At 41.3% G+C, this 12,583-nt stretch overlaps 5 protein-coding genes across 6 annotated transcripts in view; 1 reads left to right on the top strand and 4 right to left on the bottom strand.

Moving 5' to 3' along the window:
* Positions 1-12,583, top strand: part of LOC145699176 (small ribosomal subunit protein eS12-like) — a 129,364-nt gene that overhangs the window by 116,515 nt on the left and 266 nt on the right. The gene's annotated exons all lie outside the window — the stretch shown is intronic.
* LOC145699157 (lysine-specific demethylase 7B-like) lies at positions 49-2,691 on the bottom strand. Of its 2 annotated transcripts, none has more exons than XM_081776412.1 (10): positions 2,427-2,691; positions 2,102-2,384; positions 1,696-2,055; positions 1,387-1,650; positions 1,184-1,344; positions 929-1,119; positions 816-886; positions 594-737; positions 426-553; positions 49-381 (listed from the first exon to the last, which is right to left on the bottom strand). In XM_081776412.1, the coding sequence occupies exons 1-10, from the start codon at positions 2,661-2,663 to the stop codon at positions 292-294; spliced, it is 1,929 nt and encodes a 642-aa protein (XP_081632538.1). In that variant the 5' UTR covers positions 2,664-2,691; the 3' UTR covers positions 49-291. The 2 variants fall into 2 exon arrangements, with proteins under 2 accessions (XP_081632538.1, XP_081632539.1); XM_081776413.1 differs by having other exon boundaries at positions 594-731.
* On the bottom strand, positions 2,693-3,949 carry LOC145699172 (YEATS domain-containing protein 4-like). Its single transcript, XM_081776432.1, has 4 exons — positions 3,449-3,949; positions 3,286-3,404; positions 3,005-3,242; positions 2,693-2,923 (listed from the first exon to the last, which is right to left on the bottom strand). Exons 1-4 carry the CDS (start codon positions 3,509-3,511, stop codon positions 2,741-2,743), a joined length of 603 nt encoding a protein of 200 aa, XP_081632558.1. The 5' UTR covers positions 3,512-3,949; the 3' UTR covers positions 2,693-2,740.
* LOC145699149 (uncharacterized) lies at positions 4,796-9,087 on the bottom strand. Its single transcript, XM_081776402.1, has 13 exons — positions 8,889-9,087; positions 8,726-8,845; positions 8,513-8,681; positions 8,335-8,476; positions 8,234-8,291; positions 8,006-8,190; positions 7,808-7,904; positions 7,552-7,759; positions 6,575-7,371; positions 6,423-6,535; positions 5,022-6,359; positions 4,913-4,979; positions 4,796-4,869 (listed from the first exon to the last, which is right to left on the bottom strand). Exons 1-11 carry the CDS (start codon positions 9,084-9,086, stop codon positions 5,060-5,062), a joined length of 3,387 nt encoding a protein of 1,128 aa, XP_081632528.1. The 5' UTR covers position 9,087; the 3' UTR covers positions 4,796-4,869; positions 4,913-4,979; positions 5,022-5,059.
* On the bottom strand, positions 9,254-12,583 carry LOC145699155 (ribosome biogenesis protein bop1-like). The gene is made up of 12 exons (XM_081776409.1): positions 12,408-12,583; positions 12,004-12,144; positions 11,811-11,957; positions 11,675-11,767; positions 11,443-11,536; positions 11,137-11,339; positions 10,943-11,088; positions 10,766-10,896; positions 10,400-10,722; positions 10,030-10,348; positions 9,896-9,980; positions 9,254-9,549 (listed from the first exon to the last, which is right to left on the bottom strand). Exons 1-12 carry the CDS (start codon positions 12,548-12,550, stop codon positions 9,257-9,259), a joined length of 2,118 nt encoding a protein of 705 aa, XP_081632535.1. The 5' UTR covers positions 12,551-12,583; the 3' UTR covers positions 9,254-9,256.

Below are 12,583 nucleotides of genomic sequence, written 5' to 3'. Positions count from 1 at the left end.
AAGAAGACTTGCTATAATTGATTGCATATAGCAAGGTGAAAATTTTTGATAAATAATCTTGTTCAGAGAAGTCAAGAAAGAGCAGTAAAATAGTCAAAGCTTCATGAAATGTGGAGTTATGTGGAGCAAGCCAGGTCAGGAGAGGTATTTTCTAGGCTGTTTTTCAATATTTTGACCTGAATGTTTTTGTGCTAATTTAGAGACAGTATTAAATGCACTGTTGTACTAAAGTGGATTTTTGGAAAAAATGGTCGATAAATTGTTGGCAGTGGAACGGGCAGTAAGGCACTGTTATTTCTGTTTTAGTTTTTTACAGTGAGATGCAAATCTTTCTCCTTTGACTTGAGCAGCCGTCTTTTTCCGAGAACTTTTCTTCTTCACCTAAAAATTTGTGTTTCGAAAGTGCAGAATAAAGTAAAAGATACCTTGGTGTGTTTCTCCGGAGCGTGTTTTTTCGGCGGTGGCGAGGGTTCTTTCTTGAAGTCGTCGTCCTCCGCTGGAATCTCGTCATCTGAGAACTCTTCTTCCGGAAGATACCGCTCGTCGTTTTTCTCTGAAATCAATGGAAATAAAAAGATAAGCATTGTTCGTACCTTGCTTTACGTGGCCATTTTCTTTTTCCATCTTGACCAGAGCTTGCATTCTACGGCTTTTGTCCCCTCTACTCCTCTTGTTCGCCGTCTTTTTCTCAAACTTTTCGCCGTTTTCAAGTCGCTCAGTTCCAATCTCCGCTAAATCTAATTTAATACCCGGTTAGGGTCCGTTAAAAATCCGACACCGTCGCACCAAGAATCCCACCGAAAAAGTTAATTTACCGAATTCAGGCTCTTTGAATGGAGTCAAATCAGGTGGCTCATCTTTTGCAATCTTCTTTTGCATCTTCAAGCTGAATTTTGTTATGAGTTTCAGATAGATTCAAAGTGCGTACCGATTCTTAAACTTCTTGAGAAAGTCGTCTGGAGCGATGTCGCTGGGTATCGTATCCAATGCTTTCTTGCCTTTCGAAAGAACAGCATAGATATGATTAGCTTCCAGTATCTTCTTTTCTGAGAATATCTTTCTTGAATTGTTTGCTTCCTGAAGCTCTCTCGAAACTTGTTTTCCGGCGTACCACATTAGCTAAGAAAAAAGTAGAGTTCAAATACTCGAAGAAAATGATAAAAGTGGTAACCTTCGCACTCACATTTTTGAAGAAGAAATTAGTATATGTATTCTTCTCTGGAATGTCAGCTTCTGATTCCATTTGTACACATTTTGACTGCATTCTTGCACCCATCGTGTGCAAGATATTTCCGCCAAAAACGAGTGAGTCCTTTGTTGTAACAACACAATGAATCCATCCGCCTAAAAAAAGGTTTAGAGAAAGAATTGATGTTAATTTTTAACCTGGAACAAGCATCGTATCGCCTGGATGAAGCTCCATTCTACAAATATCTTCCGAAGGAATCGGATTCTTTTCTTTTTCACACCATTCCAGAAAAGACGTTCTTCGTCTTATCTTGGCATCGTGCGATTCCCAGTCGCGATACTTGTCGAGATTTTCTTCCGTTGGAGCGACAAGGATGAAGAGTTTGCCACCGGAAACAATGTGGTACCAAACAGAAGACCCCGCCATATCAATATGCCAGTCGGTGTACGATCCTTCCGGTCCTTAACAAGAAAATTTAGCTTTCCTTCTTTGATAGTCAAAGTTACCGATCAGGACATATTTTCCCATTTTAGGGGGCGTTTCATATTTTTTAATGGGATCTTTCGGAACCAGACTCTGCCAGGATATTCTCCTGTAAAGCATAGGAATGTCCACATAGTCAGCTAATTTTTCATCGGAAAATTCTATGCTGATAACATTGTAGCGCTTGTTTATCAACTTGTTTTGAAGAAAACGGGCATGAGTTCCATCTTCTCGGACTTCTTTATCTTCAAAGTAATTGTAGTATCTCAGAAGCGTCGTGCGGAATTCCTTCTGTGTTTGGCAGTCGAAATATGATATGGGGTAGTCGTCTCCTAACATTTCTCGAACGTAGTTAATCGTCATTCTTTCTGAGTTTCTGATCTCTGAAAATAAATAGAGTTTCTCTTCCTTGATTTCAGTGATGATTACCCAGTCCGTTTGGCGTGTTCCCGCTCGGATAAAAGATCGGTTCGTCGAATCCATTGTCGTCTAGCCATTCTTTGTTGATGAATCTATCCCCAACACTGAATTTTTCTCTCCCATCCTCGTAGCTTTGGGCTTTCTCTTTTAATTTTTGGACAAACATCTCAGTCCCGCTCTCGATTACTTCAGTTTTGCCGTGGAAGACTTTTCCGTCGTCGCCAACTTTCAAACCGCCATGATAAAAAGGATCTTGAAGTGATGGATAAAGTGGCTTCCTGTAAGTTATTTCCTAATTATAAGGTAGAGATTGAATTCATAAAAAGTAGCTCACCCTAGCAGTGCCATCCATGTCCTCTTCATCTAGGCAGTTGCTGCAAAAGAAAGCATCAAAGTGACTTGTCTCTGCGTCAAAAAAATTTTCGCAGACAGGATGGCACCAGATATTACATCCATCGCACTGAACTGATGGATAACGCTCTCCATCCTCTGGATCATAGTTTGGATCATCTTTGTGGAAGCAGCAGTCTTCTTCCTCGCATTTAAGAGGCTCATCTTCCGATTCCGTCATCTCTGAAAGTCGCTAAAGTTAGATTTTTTAATTTGGGCGGAATGGCAGTAAGAATATTGTTTGAAAAAGAAAGAAGATCACATGATTTCCTGAGATTTCTTCAGCGCTTGTTTCAGGATCCTAATCTGCTCCCGCTTCTTTTCAATATCAGCCTCTGTTTCTGCCATCATCTTATCAATGCTATTTTGCGCAGCGCCGATTTTTTCGAGTGCTTCTCTTTCTCGCTCTGCGAAATCGTGGTTATGCGCGTTGTGAAATTTCTAAAAATTTGATTTGCGCCACGCCGCGTGAAAAAGGGATCATAATTTCAAAATATTGATTTGTCAATAAAAATCACGAACCTGTTTGAATTTTCTCGGGTTATTGAGACAACCTGCGAGTACTGGGCTCGGATTGACGAACACAAGCTCATCGTACCACTCAGAAGCTTGTTGGAAATTTAGCGGATGGAAAAGCTGGATTTGGCGTTCGACGTTGTCGGCAAAGAAGATTTTGATTTCGACGTCGAACTCGCCCCAGCCTGTTTCGCGTACTTCGTAGGGGGGTTTGGTAATTGTTCTGATTGGAACTGCGTAGGAACTAAATTTTCGATGTGAATGCACTCTCCGAGAAGCGTCTTTACTTGTGGAGCTTGAACTGGACTTTCTTAATAAAGACCGACATGTCCTCATTGTCATACGACTTCAAATAGACCGTCCATGCATGAGTATGCCCATCTTCCTCTCTTGCTTTGGGAAACGCCTGGAAATGACTCGTTTTGAACCCTTTTTAAAATCAGTCTGCACCTGAGAAGTGTTGCCGAAAATGATCGGCTTCACTATCACTGTTTTATTTGCCTGCGCGCTCATTTTCTATCTGAATGCATATTGAATGCAAACGAGAAGATGAAAGTATCAAATCTTATTTTTATGAGAGGTATTCAGCTTGAACTGTAGCGGGTACATTACCAGATACAAAATCTGAGTTAATTTGTGTAATACTGAAGGCAGCCAGCGAAAAGTGACGAAACTAATCGGATATTAATTTGATAAACGAGTAGTTTCGCCAATTGACGAAAGGCGAAATACTGCTGGATAGAAGAGAAAATGTACAGGAAAGTTTGAGAGGAAGAATAAGGAAAATAATAATTTGAAGAAATAGATCAATTAAGGAATTTATCTTTGAATACGTAGAATGCATTAGAGGTGAACTTCTTTTTCTACGTTGACTTGATTTAACCAAGAGTCGAATGGGTCGCATTTTTGAAGGTAAAAGGATTTTAAAATTGGCGTAGAAACGTTGTAAATCAGCTGAACCAGCTTCGCTTGATTCCGAATATCGAGGTCGAGTTTTCAGCTAAATAATTTAAGGGGGTCGACGAGAATCGGGAATTCCGTGACCAAAAATGCGGGAAAACCGGATTAGATGGGGAAAATCTGAGTATACTGGTGGATAGAAAAGGGTTGAAAAATCAGGCGGCGAAAACTAGAAAAAATTTTCGCCAGAAAAAATCGGTCAAAAATCCCCTCAAAGTAGGGGCATTTTCGCGAAAATGCACCAAAAATGGCCATTCTTTTTACATTTTTCATAATTTCACCCCCTAAATCTCATTTTTATCAAATGTTTTTAGGCTTAACGGATTCGGGAGGATCTGACAATTCCAAAAATATAAGTTTCATAGTCAGACTATGTGTACAAGAGAAATTACGATCACCCCTGAAAAAATTCTCGTCGACCCCCCCCCTTAAGAACTCGTTTTTTCTTCTCAAAAATACCTTGCTTGAGCTTTTCTTGTTCCATTAGGTTCTTCTGCATCTGAACCGCATGTCGCTCTCGCTGATCATCGATCTCTTGTTCTAGTTCGCCCATTTCTTCTTCAATGATGGCCTTGTCCTGAACTAGCTGCACGCATTTCTGAATAAGCGTCTCCTCCGAGTTACGGTCTTCTTCTGTCTTTTCGTACTCGTGCTTGAGACTGAGGACTCGACATTGCCGCTGGACATCAAGATATTCGAGTTCTAGCTTTGCTCTCTTTCTTTGAAGGCCGATAAGTGATCCGCTCTTCAGCAGATCGTCTCGTTTTTGAACAAGAGCAAGCCATTCACCTTAGTTTTGTTAGAAAAAGTAAAGTTTTCTTATAATTTACCTGTTAGCTCGGCCTCTTTCCGCTGATCTTGTTTCATCGCGAGACGAAGATCTGTTTCTACTACTTTCGCTCGATCATCAACTGGAAATCGCCAGTTATAAAACTTACAGATGTACAAAGTTACCTTCATCTTGCTCGTCTAAAATTTGAGCCTCTCTTTCCGTGAGCTGTTGTAGAATCATCATAAATTTCTAAATATAATTTTAATAAAAGCAAATTCCCCTTCGTCTTACCTCTTCGTTTTGTTTATGGATGAGATCTTCTTGTTTCATCATCTCCGCCCTTTTTGCTTCTCATTTTCGTCAACCATTTCTATCGACGATTCACCGTCACTTTCATCCATCACATTTCCGGATTCATCAATCTTGACTGCTATTCGCTCAAGATCGCCGTCGGAAGAATCAGCATCGTTGGCCGATGAGCTCGGACGAACATCAATTGCTTGGTCGGAGCTTGTATTGGAGAAATTTTCGGACTTGATTGATGATACATCTACTTCCGTAGCATCTTTCAATCGCGATAGAAGATCTTCAGCTTGAGAGGCTGGAGCGAGGGCTCGGATTGGACGGGGTGGAGACGAATTCTCTTCCTTGATTTCATTATGGACTGGTTCATCGTCGAAAGGATTTTTACCGCTTTCTTCATCTCTTTGGTCTTCATCGAAGGGATTGGAGGACGAAAATTTTTCTTCCACTTCAAAAGGATTTGAAGGCTCGCCTTCTTCTTTCTCGAAAGGATTGGTGCTTTCTGTAATATTTTGACTTTTTGAAGAATGAATTTTGCTGGAGGTATCTTCTGTTTTTTCCTGGTCGATAAATTTGTTCACTTCTGGCGCGTCATGGATGCTTCTTCTACGTTCGGAAGAGCTTATAAATGCTTCGATAGATTCTTCAATGCTTTCTACTTGGGTAGGTTCGAGTATTAGTTTCGCAGGGGTGATAACTGGAACGGTTTTCTCGTCAAAATAAGTATCAATGGAGTCTTCGATAGACGGTTCTCCGACAGGTTCTGGGACAAAGGGTGGAGAAACATTGTCAATAGCAGCTTCGATAGAGTCCTCTATGGTTTCCTCCTCATTTAACTCTGGAATAAACGGCGGAACATCAGGAGCAATCTTTTCAATCGGAGAGGGGTTAGCCGAGTTTGCCATGGTTTCTTCCTCAATTTCATCAGGGATCGGTAATACACTGGGGGATATACGCTGATCACTAATTGTATCCGTAGAATTTTCTTCTGACTTCGGATTCTTATTGTTATCGAAAACAGGGGTAACGTCGTCAATCAACGTTTGAGAAGTTTCAGATATAGAAACCTTTTCTATTTTTGATTGAAATGAGTCTTCATGGATCGTCGCTTTTGAATCATTTAATCCATTAAATGCTTCTTCCGATTCAAGAGAAGCTAATCGTTCCATCTCTTCAAATTCTTTATCGGATCCCGATAATGAGATATTGTCGTCTGGTTTAGGTTCTTCTGACTTGAGTAAATCTTTTGAAAAGTCTAATGCTTTGGTAAACTCCGATAAGTCGAATTCCGGAGTAAGGACTTCGTTATCAAGCGTTTCTTCATCTTTCAGAAGATCGATAAAGTTTATACCAAGGTTCTTATCTTAAATTCCAATCGATACTTTTCCTATGATACTAAGATTCGGCATATTATCGTCTATCTCGTCGTCAGATTCTTCTATAAGCGTTGACATCCTCTCACGGTGCATCAATTCTATCATCGTTAGCGGAAGCGTCTCTTCCTAAAATAATAGTAATTTATATTCAACATTTGCGCGCACCTTTTTGACTTCATCAAATTCATCTTCCTGAAGCTCTTGTTCTAGGGACAAAAACTCGTCTAGCGAGTTCCGATTTCCAGAATTACCGACAAGATCATCCTTTGGTCGACGAGTAACATTTTCATCTGCCCAAGGATCTTTTTCGTCTTCCAAACTTGAACTTGAGCTTTTTCGATTTGGACTTGAGATTCCAGACAAGGCAACTGTGTGAGTTTCTACTTCCAGCTGTTCTTCTGGCGGAACTGGCGGTCCAGGGAGTGTTTCTGTCTCGCACGTGTTTGCCTCAGAATCACTTTCATTGTGTCCACATGACTTTGACTCTTCTGGAGCAGAAGGATGGAGAATCTCCTCGATGAGCTCTTCTGATTTCAACATTCGCTCCTTCTCGTATTCTATTTCTTTTGAGATTTCAGCCTTTTGTTCGACTTTTTTAATTTCCGTTTCAAAAGCTTCTTCCTCGTCTTCTTCCCCCTCATCTTCGCTCGATGAGAACTCCCCAAGGTCATCAAGTATATTATCGACTGCTTCTGAGTACATATCCGGTACTTCTTCGAGTCTTCTCATTTCTTCCATCAGCGTTTCAATTCGAAACACCGATAGACTCGACCAAACAGTATTGCTGTCAAACATAAGCGACCTCACTGTTTCAGTATCGACATCTCTTCTGGTTGGCTTCTCGCGAAGCTTTGCTGATTTGGGACTGTCAAACTTGGTCTTTATCATGTGAAGAGCGGTGATTACGGCAAGTTTATCGGGCTTTGTTGCCATTTCGTTGATATTGATAACGCCATAAAGATCTTTTACCGGGATGGAAAAATTTGCTCATTATCACGAGCTTGGAAAGAATCTACATTCAGCAGGAATAACGAGAACAAATATTAATCACTGGGATTAAAAGGAGCAGATGGATCCCAAATGTTAATATCTACGGAAATCATGAGTGAGCCTTCGATGTAAAAGAATATTTTCCACCCGACCTAAGCCAGCCTTCTTATACGCCGCAAGAACGGTCTTGAGATTTCCTTTAGCGAGCCGGGGATCGAGCTGGTGGAGCTCAATATTTTCCGGTGAATATTTTTTCAATATGACGCCAAGTGCAATTCCGGAGCGGAAACTAGATGTAAGATTTGTCACGTTCACCATCACGGAATATTTTGTCGCCTCACGAGCCCATGAGAGCAATTCCTAAAGAACAGGAGAATACGAGGCTCTGAACGCAGATAGAAATCATACCTGGGCGTTTCCTCCGACAGTTTCCTCTTCTTCCTCGTCACCATGAAGTCTGTCTATGGTGTTGACAACTTCAAGTCTGCTGGGACGCAGCTTGCGGCTAGGAAAATTTGAGTAGACGTGAAATTTAATGGAATCAATGCTTGGACTTTTCTTCTTCCATCGTTTCAGATTCTGGTATATGAAGGAATTTTCTAATACCTCGTCGGTGGAGTCTTCGCAGCGGGTCTGGGCTCTGGCGTGGAAGATGGAACGATTCTCGTTGATTTTTCTAGCGTTCCACTTCTATTCAAAGTTCCATTGCGAGACGCATGAGAGCTGGATGACTTTATCGAGAGCTCGTCGTAGTCATCCTGTAGTAAAGCGTTCATACCAGCTGTTAGGTTCTGAAAACATTGATTGATTGGGGCTTATTCTGATATCAGTCACCTTGAGTTCTGATAAATGAGAAGCGTTGAATCCAGATGAGACGTCAGAGATAGAATCACTTGAAAAGCGGGCTAGTTAGGCTTTCTGATGTTATTCTTTACCTGAAATCATCGAGATTTCCAATATCAAGTGTATTCGTAGTCAATAAAGAAGCTAATGACTGCATATCATCATCTGTCGCATGGCCAGAGCGGAGAAGAACTCCTGCCATTTGAAATGAAAGCTTGACGGCTTCGACACGCCCTAAATCGATGAAGCGGTATTTCTAACTAGCAATACCTTTGAAGGGCTTGAATTCAATATCTGTAAATTCATGGAAGATTTTATCATCGAGTTCTTCCGCGACAAGTTTACTAAGATCAATTTTCGTTTGAGCAAGGGCCTTTCTTTGGCCCGTCTTGGTAACTTCTTCAAGGAGAAACGACCATTGCTTGACTTCATATGTTTCCTGGATTAATTTGTTTCAGAAGCAGTCGTTATTTGAACACTTACATTATTTAGCGCAGTGCGGGAATTGAAAGTGGTCTCGAATTCAATCGGTTCAAGGTTGTTTGGAATGATAAGAGCAGCGTTATTTGGTTTTGTTGGGTCTGTCACATGCCAACTCGCGGGCTAACAATAAGATGAAGGCTTCGGGTAAGGCTTTCTGGTGTACCTGGGATCTACAGTTTCTTTTCTTTCTCGTTACGAGAAGACTGAGCCTATGCGGTGGGCGTTTGTTCGATCTACCTTTGAGTTTGAATGTGCCCGAATTTAGAACAATTTGAAATCTCCATCTCGCTGCCTTTCGGCCCTGGAGCCGTACCCGAGCCCAGAGGCTACCCCCATCGGGCATCTGAACGTATTCGATCATTAGAGAAGTTAACGGAGAAAGTTGTATGTTTATCATTCAATATTTCGTTCTGTAAGCTCAAGGGCTCGCAAACTACCAAAAAACCTTTGTACAGTAAGTAGAGGAAAATTCAAGTGGTAATCACAAAGCCCGAACAGGTCAGTACTTGTTTCTTTCTGCATTCAACCTTTCTATGTGTACAGTCTTATACTTCCGTCGACGCCAGCACCAAAGACCCAAGGATGATTTGGATGGAACTCAACATCCATGACTCCAAAATTCTTCGTCGTTTTGATTCCCTTGAGCACTTTTACGGGCACAATCAGCGGGTCCGAGCTCAAATCATTGTAAACACGACCATGAGAGACAATGATAGTTCCATCATCAGAGCCAGAGGCGAAAAGTGGATATCTGTTGTGGAATTTACAGGCGCGAATCGCTTTCTTGTGGTATCGAAGTGTCTTGAATGGCTTCTGGGATAAATCTGAAATGAATCTCTTTAGTTTGATTTCTTCTCTTGTTTGAAATTAGATTCGAAACGAGATGCCTGCTACAACAAATTTAAAAAGGCGTTAAATTGATGAAATAGGCCTAACGGGCATCTCAGGGGGATCAAATTACCGTACTAGCGTCGGATCAGGTCCAATCATTAGAATTTATCGATAGATACATAAGCTAATCATAAAATTTTCTATCAAGGAATATCTTTTAAAAGCTCTATTTACTGACGTAAAAAGGGAAAGTGTTTGCCGTCATAAATTGCTAAAGACTATGTGACATAGTCTATGTCGATCAAGTATTGAATTTCCAATGTAAAAGCGTGTCCTTACCTAAATCGATCCAGGCAAGTCTTGTCGAAAAGTCCCCAACGAGCACGTGATCACCTGTCTTGTGAACTGCAATACTCGATACCCACTAAAATCAGCGATGAAAAAACGCTTTCTCTTTCGCATTGATTTGATACCTTGACGTTAGGCTCGAGTTTTCTCTGCATTTCCTGTTTCGCCAGATTCCAAACTTTGACATATCGCTGCGTGGCTAAATAAAACAGTGGCCTGGTCGGGTGGAAGGTGATCTTTTGGAAGACGTTTTTCTGAGCGCTTGTGAAGGGAAGCTGTGTCTTGCGAGTAGAGAGTTGATGTAAGTAAACTGTCGTTTTTGCGTTCGTTCCAGCGACACAGGCGAAATAGTCACCCTTCGAATGCCAGGCGACGTCCCTGACCTCAGCCAAGTGATCGATTACTAATTTAGCACCGACCACAGCGCTCGAAGACCAGCTCAACCTTTATTAAAATCGAGTTTTAATCGGATGAAATATTCAAATCGAGTCCCACCTTGAGCGGTACTCATCTGGCTCCTCCCAGCTGTCAATAAGATCATTTGTAGCATCAACAATTCGTTTGTCGCCAATTTGAGGATTCACCACTGCCACTTTATTTCCAAATCCAATAATAAGGAGGCAAAGATTCGGATTGGGAGACCAGGCGATTTTCAGGCATTTTTCATTTTCTGACAATTTGATTAATCTAAGACAGCGTCCAGAGGTGATCTCCCAAACTCGAGCAGTTCCATCGTCGCCACACGAGGCCAAAAATTGTCCGGAAGGATGAGCAGAGATTGATCGAACCATGCCCACATGACCTTTGTATGTAAGAGCCTACACTTTGATCATAAATAGAGTTGAGATAATCAAACTCAACCTGGAATGTCGGAAAAGGCTGAAGATCTTTTGGTGATGGCAGTTTTGGGATGAGATCTTCCTTCTTCACATTCATTTTCATCTTTCTCTGTCTCGGCGCAAGATACAGGTCCAAACATCGCTCAAAACGTTCTGCGAAAGAGTTAACATAAAGAATCGCTGAGGCTGACATCCTGACCTTTATAGAAATCCGCGTAAGCCGGCACTGTTCGCAAGTTAGCAAAGTTTTTAGGCAGCCAAGATTGTTTCCTGTCCTCAGGATCTTCGGCCTCCCAAGCCAGCTGTTCACTTTCATCGAAGATGAACTCAGGAGCCGGTCGATAACTGAATGACGCGTTTTAAGAAGTGGTGCTTACGTTCGTGGAAAAATACCTCTCCGCATGTCCCGGCAGAGGCAACTTTGGCGCCGGGAAGGCCATTTTTTCCCTGGCAATCTGCGATCTGGACTTCTCCTGTTCCTCCTGTGAGCTCCAGACATTGTAATACTTTGGCTTTGCCTTTTCTTTCGCCTCCCTTTCGCGCTCAGCTTTTGTTTTGATGATGCCTCGGCGGATCAGCAAAGCGAGTTTGTTAACCTTAACATTTTATTAAACCTAAAGCCCTGTAACTTGGCACCGCGGGGGCGCAAACACAGAAGAAATAAAAGGAGAGGGATTCAAATGGAACGAAATGGAATACCTTGTTTCTTTCATCTTTTGACGGGACAAACGAAGCTTTGGACTCTGGAGCCCGGTTGATTGGCATTTCCTCAACCTCATGAGAATATAAGTCTTGAGAGTGCTCATTATAAAATTCAAATACAACATGTTCCAAGCTGAGCTCTTGAATCATAAACTAATTTACATGAATTCAGCGGCTGAAATAAAAAATCGAGAATCGGAGAAGAAGAAGAATCTGAGCACTATTTCCTATCCACTCGGGCGTATCGTCGACTTGCGAAGCATAGGATCCTTTTGTTAATCTCTTGATAAAATCAACTTCTTCGGGGGTAAGTTTGTGCTCTCTTAAAATAACCATCAGATAAAACACTTTTAAACGGGAATAACCGTAAAGTGCTTCGATCGGTAATTGTTCGCCAATAATCTGGGTCTTCGCAGCGCGCGAGGAAATCGTCGATTTCATCCTTGTTTTTAATCGGTTTTGCAATTTTCTTTCCGTCTAAGTCGTAGCCGATGTGTGGCAAATGGTCGTACCTTCAGAAAACAAATTCCAAATCGCATTATTTACTTCACTATTTACCATTCGATTGGCACATTGCCAATTGTGTTTTTTCTGTCTTCCTCGTCAGAAGTATCTCCGTCTTCGAACTCGTCTTTTTTCTCTCTCTCCTCGTCCGAGTCCTCCAGCGAATCGACGTCGCTATCCTCGTCATCTTCACTACTGTAAAAAAATGTAAAAAAACGGGGGATTATTATAATTTATTCAGATTTTTTGCTCGACAGATTGTTTCAATTAAACATTAATAAGCTTTGATAAAATCGCCTCTTATGAATAACGAATGATCTTTTTTTCAAAAATTCTCTTGGGGACGAAATATAATAAAATTATAAGTAGTAGTATGATAAAGTTGAACTTGTCCGCTGACCAATAAAGGAAAAAGGGCGAATCATAAAAATCACTCTCTAAAAAAGCTAATCACGCACCTTTCATCGTTTTCGTCCTCGTAAAGCTCTTCGATCTCGTCGATTACGTCATCATCCTTGTCCTTGAGGACGCCATCCTTTAAATCCTCTAATTCGCCTTTTGAGATTTTCTCGAGTTTTCGCTTTGTGGCCCCTTCGATCATCCTTCCACGAATCTTAATGAAAGGATAAAATTA

The sequence above is a fragment of the Oikopleura dioica genome, chromosome 2, assembly GCF_907165135.1.
Source record: "Oikopleura dioica chromosome 2, OKI2018_I68_1.0, whole genome shotgun sequence".
Lineage (NCBI taxonomy): Eukaryota > Metazoa > Chordata > Appendicularia > Copelata > Oikopleuridae > Oikopleura > Oikopleura dioica.
Note: the sequence above shows the minus strand (reverse complement) of the source record. Positions and strands in the feature narration are given on the sequence as shown.

Excerpts from the sequence above, each read along its gene's own strand:
- LOC145699155 (XM_081776409.1), bottom strand. The coding sequence starts at position 12,550 with ATGATCGAAGGGGCCACAAAGCGAAAACTCGAGAAAATCTCAAAAGGC. Across the intron at positions 10,349-10,399 it reads CCAGATGAGTACCGCTCAAG|GTTGAGCTGGTCTTCGAGCG; the intron begins GTGGGACTCGAT and ends ATTTTAATAAAG. Across the intron at positions 9,550-9,895 it reads ACTTGCCTGGATCGATTTAG|ATTTATCCCAGAAGCCATTC; the intron begins GTAAGGACACGC and ends GATTCATTTCAG.
- LOC145699172 (XM_081776432.1), bottom strand. The coding sequence starts at position 3,511 with ATGAGCGCGCAGGCAAATAAAACAGTGATAGTGAAGCCGATCATTTTC. Across the intron at positions 3,243-3,285 it reads GTCCAGTTCAAGCTCCACAA|TTCCTACGCAGTTCCAATCA; the intron begins GTAAAGACGCTT and ends TCGAAAATTTAG. Across the intron at positions 2,924-3,004 it reads ACCCGAGAAAATTCAAACAG|AAATTTCACAACGCGCATAA; the intron begins GTTCGTGATTTT and ends TCAAATTTTTAG.
- LOC145699149 (XM_081776402.1), bottom strand. The coding sequence starts at position 9,086 with ATGATCGAATACGTTCAGATGCCCGATGGGGGTAGCCTCTGGGCTCGG. Across the intron at positions 8,846-8,888 it reads AAAGAAACTGTAGATCCCAG|CCCGCGAGTTGGCATGTGAC; the intron begins GTACACCAGAAA and ends TCTTATTGTTAG. Across the intron at positions 7,760-7,807 it reads CTGTCGGAGGAAACGCCCAG|GAATTGCTCTCATGGGCTCG; the intron begins GTATGATTTCTA and ends CCTGTTCTTTAG.
- LOC145699157 (XM_081776412.1), bottom strand. The coding sequence starts at position 2,663 with ATGACGGAATCGGAAGATGAGCCTCTTAAATGCGAGGAAGAAGACTGC. Across the intron at positions 2,056-2,101 it reads GAACACGCCAAACGGACTGG|AGATCAGAAACTCAGAAAGA; the intron begins GTAATCATCACT and ends ATTTATTTTCAG. Across the intron at positions 887-928 it reads CTCAAGAAGTTTAAGAATCG|CTTGAAGATGCAAAAGAAGA; the intron begins GTACGCACTTTG and ends AACAAAATTCAG.